The sequence below is a fragment of the Nicotiana attenuata genome, unplaced genomic scaffold (genome assembly GCF_001879085.1).
Source record: "Nicotiana attenuata strain UT unplaced genomic scaffold, NIATTr2, whole genome shotgun sequence".
Taxonomy (NCBI): Eukaryota; Viridiplantae; Streptophyta; class Magnoliopsida; order Solanales; family Solanaceae; genus Nicotiana; species Nicotiana attenuata.
Window position 1 is genome coordinate 281,497 of NW_017670354.1, and position 6,404 is coordinate 287,900.

A 6,404-nucleotide genomic window follows, 5' to 3' on the forward strand; every position below is an offset into this window, starting at 1 on the left:
GTAATGATCCTATGAACATGATTTCTATGTGAGATGCAGAATTTTAAAGGGTAAATATCCTATAGACATGATTTCTATGTGAAAATGCAGAATTTTAAAGAGTAAATATCTTATAGACATGATTTCTACCCCTTTTGGCATGCATTCAGTCCCATCCCCTTTCACTATACCCCAGTAGTTATTATAAAGTTATTTACAAAGCTTATTACAGACCAAGCGAATCAAAAGGAAAAAATTACATCAGTGATTACATCTACATCTAATCAGCCTAATCCAGACTCAAAGTCTAATAATATGAGATAAACCAACTTCCAGGATCGAATTTTCAAAGCCTTTCTCTTATTTGGGATGTGTCAAAGTTCTAAGGAACTTCAAGAATTCCAGGCAATGCTTACACCCCAAATATCATTGCAGAGTAAAGAACATAGTGCAGTGTGGAAGGGCCAACCCTCAAATGTCCAAGTTCAGAGGGAACTCGAGGTCCCAAAGCAAGGCTCATAGGAGAGGGGCAGAACATAGAGACTAGGAGTAAGTGTAGGTGCAGTAGAGGGGAAATGGCAAGCTGGTGGTCATGCCAAGCATTTTGGGGTGCTGGCACACCCCTGACCAGCTTGTCAGTTGAACTTGGGGTGCTAGCACACCCCTGAGTCCCCACTTACAAACATATGGGGTTAAATGGGATGGGGAACTAGTGTTTACAAAAAAGTAAAGCAAACAATAGCACATAAGCATTTCAATGTCAAATTCTGCAGAAGGTAGACATAGGCGAAAAGACTGTAAATAAACACATTGGGATGATGCTGGGAATTGAATCAAGACATACCAGTTTTTAAAAAAAAAGATAAGCAAAGAAAGCGGCGATCTTGTAAAGCCAAAGTGCAGACAAGAAAATTCAGAAAAGGTTGTGAGAATTATAAGTGTGAAGTCTGAAGTGTATTCACTATGTTGCGAGAAGAAAAGGCCGGGTATTTATAGTGTGAAAGTCATGAGAAATAAGGTAAGAAAATAATTGAAGTTTGATTTTTAATCAGTCACATAAGACTCTTTGTGCAAAGCATGCAATTGAGGGTAAATACATAAAAGGTTATTTTAAGGACAAGGTTTTTTGAAAGTACATGGTTGTATAATTAAGGAAAAAGAATCAATTGACAGCCACGAAATCACAAGTCCAAATATTTGGTGTGAAGAAAAAGGTTTTACTCAAGGAAAATTAGTACAATCAATTAAAGCCCCCAAAAAGATTCTGATTCAATTAATAGTTGAAATCCTTTTAAAGAAAGATTCAACACACATATAAAAGCACACAGACATGCCTAAACATGAAGAATTTTGCCATGACCTTGTAAAAATCAGTAGAAAGAATCGAATGCGTAGATGGAGAGGCAAGTAGTCAAAAACAGGCTTAGTGGCTTCTATTAGAAGCTCATAAGAAAGCACGCAAACAAGTAGAATGATCAAAGCAAACAGAGTGAGGAATCTAGTTTCGAAGTGTAGTGAGGGAACAACTGACAGTAGAAGAAACAGTAGAAGAACCAGTAGAAGAAACAGCAGAAGAAATACATGCTTATAGAGGATGAAGATAGCAAAGCATGGTAAAAAAAACGGTAATCATAGCGTAGAAAACACAGTAGGAGAATATGCCAGGACGGAGTATAGAAAACACAGCAAAAGAACATTCAATAACGGAGTATGAAACTCAGTAGAAGAACACCTAAGAACATAATAGAGCAAGTATAAGAACATAGTGGAAAGCGAGTGAGAACATGATACAGGAACACAATAAGAGAAACAATACAAATAATAAAGAAAGCAAAAATCATAAAAGCACTTGAATACTTTCCAGAAACCCTAAATCGGAAAAGAAGGGTTTTGAAAGCAATTTTCAAAGGAAAACTTAGGGAAATCGTTAAAAAATTCACGCATAGCATAGATACATAAAAGATCTAAAAGGAATCAGAGAAAAACCTCGAATAGTTAGGGTTTCGAAAGAACCCTAGAGTGAGAAAGGCTTTAAAAAGATCCGATCTAAGTCGGATAAAGTCATAACCAGACTCAGGAGACTAGAATATGCCGGAGCAAGGCCGGAAATGTCCAGAAATGGCTGGAAACCTCGAGTCGGCGAAGATCTGAGTGAAGACCCTCAAAGTCTGTCCTCGATCCTTCGAGCATCAGGCTCACAGGAGCAGTAGGAGGTGAGTATGAGGTTTCCATGGCCTAAGAAGCCATGGATTCCGGTGGGAATTGAAGGGGATTAGGGTTAGTTTGGGCGGCGGCGGCTAGGGTTTGAACGGGGTTGCAGAGAGGATTGGAGAGGAAAGGGATTCAAGGGCGGCGGGTAAAGGGGAAATGATTTTGGGTTGAGGGTGTTGGTGGATTAAAAAAGGAAAGGATGCGTGTGAGCCGTTGATCAACGGCTAGGATTAAAAGTAAAGGCCTGGGCGGGTTATTTGAGTGGGTCAGGGGCGGGAAATTTAGGAATTGGGTCAGGTTTGAATAAAAAATAGGGCTGGGAAATTGGGGGTTTGATTTTGGCTAAAATTGAAATGGTAATGGGCTATATATTAAATAACCAATTTCTCCCTTTTTAATTTAATTAAAATAGTTAAAATGATTTTAAAAGTAAATTGAAAGCACTGAATTAATTAATAATATATAAACATTAATCTAAAAATACTGGGAATAATTTTATAATTATAAAACGCTATTAATCGTAATATAGGCTATAATTGCAATTTTATGCAATTTAGCTTAAAAATATCAAATAAATTTATAAAAATATGCATAAATCACCTTAATTATATTGTGGTGTAAATATGAGGATGGAAATAAATTACTCACCAAAATGATAGTTTTGGGAATAATTATTGGATTTTGTACTACTAAAATAAATAATAAAATGATTTTAAAAAAGCTTTAAAAATTGGAAAAGACATCAACATTCTTGGGCATGCTTATATATGCATGTACATGCTATTTTGAGAATATTCTGAGTATAAAAATATGTTGGGAAAAATCTGGTATCAACAATCTTTAGACCAGTTACATTACAACGGAGGTCGTTCTTTTAGGCCCGCTTAAGTAGCTTATCATGTACCTCGTGGTTCATCAGTTAGCCCCAGCTCCTACAGAGCTCACCTAGTTGAGTCATCATTCAGTGTGCTGTAGGCACAGATTTCTTACCGTGCTCCGTCTACTCAGAGTTCCACAAGCAGTTTTTCGGATTATTAGGGTAAGCAACTTTATCAGAGGATGGGTTGCTTTGAGTGTGGAGACTAAGTAATCTCAAGAGGGATTTCCCCAACTTCTAAGTAGGGTTCCATAGTAGAGGTCACATCCTATGATTTCAGCACCAGTAGCTAAGCCATCTAGACAACCAGCTAGGGGTGGGGCTCAATCATTTCAAGGTTTCCCTAGAGGAGGATGCCGGTCAAGCGGTGGTCTGGCCCGTTGCTATGATTTTGCCACCAGGCCAAAGACAGTTTCTTCCAACACCATGATCACATGTATGGTTTGCGTATGCCACAAAGATGCTTCAATGTTATTTGACCCTGGTTCCACTTATTCGTATGTGTCATCATACTTTGCTCATTATTTGGATACGCCTCGTGATTCTTTAGATATGCATGTTCATGTATCAATACTAGTGGGTGACTCTATTATGGTGGACCATGTATATCGGGCTTGTGTGATGACCACTGGGGGTTACGAGACTAGAAGTCGATCTTTTATTGCTCAGTATCGTAAATTTTGATGTGATTTTGGGCATGGATTGGTTGTCACCATATCACGCTATTCTTGATTGTTACTCTATTATGACATTGGCTACGATAGGGTTGCCGAGGTTGGAGTGGAGAGGCTCCGTGGATCATGTGCCTAGTTGAGTGGTATCTTTTCTGAAGAATCAACCAATGGTTGAGAAGGGGTGTTTGGCATATTTGTCCTTAGTGAGAGATGTTATTACCAATACTCCTACTGTTGAGCTAGTTCTAGTTGCGTGGGAGTTCCTACATGTGTTTTATGTAAATCTACCGAGCATGCCACCCGATAGAGACATTTTTTTGGTATTTATTTGGTGCCGGGCATTGAAACCATCTCTATTCCACCGTATCGCATGGCATCGGTAGAGTTGAAGTAGTTAAAGGATGGGTACCCACTCGATAAGGATGTACATTGACTACAGGCAGTTGAATAAGGTTACCATGAAGAATAGGTACCCACTACCATATATTGGTGACTTGTTTGATCAGCTTCAGGGTGCTAGGGTATTCTCAAAGATTTATTTGAGATCGGGGTACCATCAGTTGAAGATCCGGGCTTCAGATGTTCTGAAGACGGCTTTTAGGACATGTTATGGTCACTGTAAGTTTTTGGTGATGTCTTTTGGGAAGACCAATTCCCCAACAACTTTTATGCACTTGGTGAACAACGTATTTCAGCCATATCTTGATTCCTTTGTCATAGTTTTCATTGACGACATATTAGAGTTTTCTCTCAGCCATGAGGATCATGAGCATCATTTAAGGATTGTGCTCTAGACTTTAAGGGAGAAGAAGCTATATGCTAAATTCTCCAAGTGCGAGTTTGGGCTTGATTTGGTAGCATTATTAGGCCACGTAGTGTCTTGGAGGGGATTAAGGTCGATATGACGAAGATTGAGGCAGTTCAGAGTTGGCCCAGACCGTCTAGTGCTACTGATATCTGGAGTTTCCTTGTGTTGGATAGGTATTATCGCCATTTTGTGGAGGAGTTTTCATCTATAAAAGCCCCATTGACTAGATTGACGCAGAATGGTGCCCCATCAAGGTGGTTTGATGATTGTGAGAAAAGCTTTCAGAAGCTCAAGACTGCCTTGACTACAACTCCAGTTCTGGTTTTGCCTTCAAGTTCGGGCTCTTACATAGTCTATTGTGATGCTTCACGGATTGGCATTGGATGTGTGTTGATATATGAGGGTGGAATGATTTCTTATGCTTAGTGTCAGTTGAAGCCCCACGAGAAGAACTACCAGTACACGATTTGGAGATGGGAGCTATTGTACACGTGCTCAAGATTTGGAGCCATTATCTTTACAGCGTGACTTGTGAGGTGTTCGCAGATCACAGGAGTCTCCATCACTTATTCAAGCAAAATGATCTGAACTTGAGGCAACAAAGGTGGTTAGAGCTACTAAAGGACTATGATATCACCATTCTTTATTACCTGGGAAAGGCCAATGTGGTTGTCGATGCCTTGAGTAGGAAGGATGAGAGCATGAGGAGTCTTGCTTATATTCTAGTTGAGTGACTGTTAGCATTGGATGTTCAAACTTTGACCAAATTGTTCGTGAGGTTGGATATTTTGTAGTCCAATAGGATTCTCGCTTGTGTTGTATCACGGTCGTCCTTGATTGAGCGCATCAAGGTGCGTCAGTATGATTATCCCTACTTGCCTGTCGTGAGAGACACAGTGCAACACGATAATGCTATGGAAGTTACTATTGGTGATGAAGGGGTATTGAGGCTACAAGGCCGGATTTGTGTTCCAAATGTGGATAAATTGCAAGAGTTGATACTTGAGGAGGCCCATAGTTCATGGTATTCCATTCATCTATGTGCCATGAAGATGTACCAAGACTTGAGGCAGCACTATTGGTGGTGGAGGATGAAGAAGGATATTTTTGAGTATGTTGCTCGGTGTTTGAATTTTCAGCAGGTGAAGTACGAGGACCAGAGAGCAAGTGGTTTGCTTTAGAGGCTTGATATTCTGGAGTGGAAGTGGGAGCGTATCACTATGGATTTTGTAGTTAGATTTCCATGGACTTTGAGGAGATATGATACAGTGTGGGTTATTGTTGAAACACTAACCAAGTTTGCACAATTCATTCTAGTCATGACTACCTATTATTTAGAGCAGCTGGCCAGGATTTATATCCAGGAGACTGTTCGCCTTCATGGTGTACCCGTGTCTATTATCTTGGATCAAGGCACATAGTTCACATCGCATTTCTAGAGAGTGCAACATGAGTTAGGCACACAGGTCAAGCTGAGTACATATCATATTTTATCCCAGACGGATGGACAGCCCGAGTGCACTATTCAGATTTTAGAGGACATGTTACATACCTGTGTCATTGATTTTGGGGGATCATGGGATCAGTTTCTTCCATTAGCAGATTTCGCCAACAACAACAACAACTATTAGTCCAATATCTAGATGGCTTCTTATGAGACCTTATATGGGAGGCGTTGTCGTTCTCCAGCTGGTTAGTTTGAGCCTGGGGAGACTAGGTTATTGCGAATTGATTTGGTCCGTGATGTTTTGGATAAAGTGAAGTTGATTCAGGAGCGACTTCATACTGTGCAGTCCATGCAAAAGTGTTATGATGATAGGAAGGCTCATGATGTTGCCTATATGGTGGGTGAGAA

The 6,404-nt window shown here is 39.9% G+C and overlaps 1 protein-coding gene across 1 annotated transcript; it reads left to right on the plus strand.

Moving 5' to 3' along the window:
* Positions 1-4,142: 4,142 nt before the first annotated feature.
* LOC109238268 (RNA-directed DNA polymerase homolog) lies at positions 4,143-4,535 on the plus strand. The gene has a single exon (XM_019404706.1). It carries the CDS (start codon positions 4,143-4,145, stop codon positions 4,533-4,535), a length of 393 nt encoding a protein of 130 aa, XP_019260251.1.
* Positions 4,536-6,404: the final 1,869 nt, after the last annotated feature.

Excerpts from the sequence above, each read along its gene's own strand:
- LOC109238268 (XM_019404706.1), top strand. The coding sequence starts at position 4,143 with ATGGGTACCCACTCGATAAGGATGTACATTGACTACAGGCAGTTGAAT.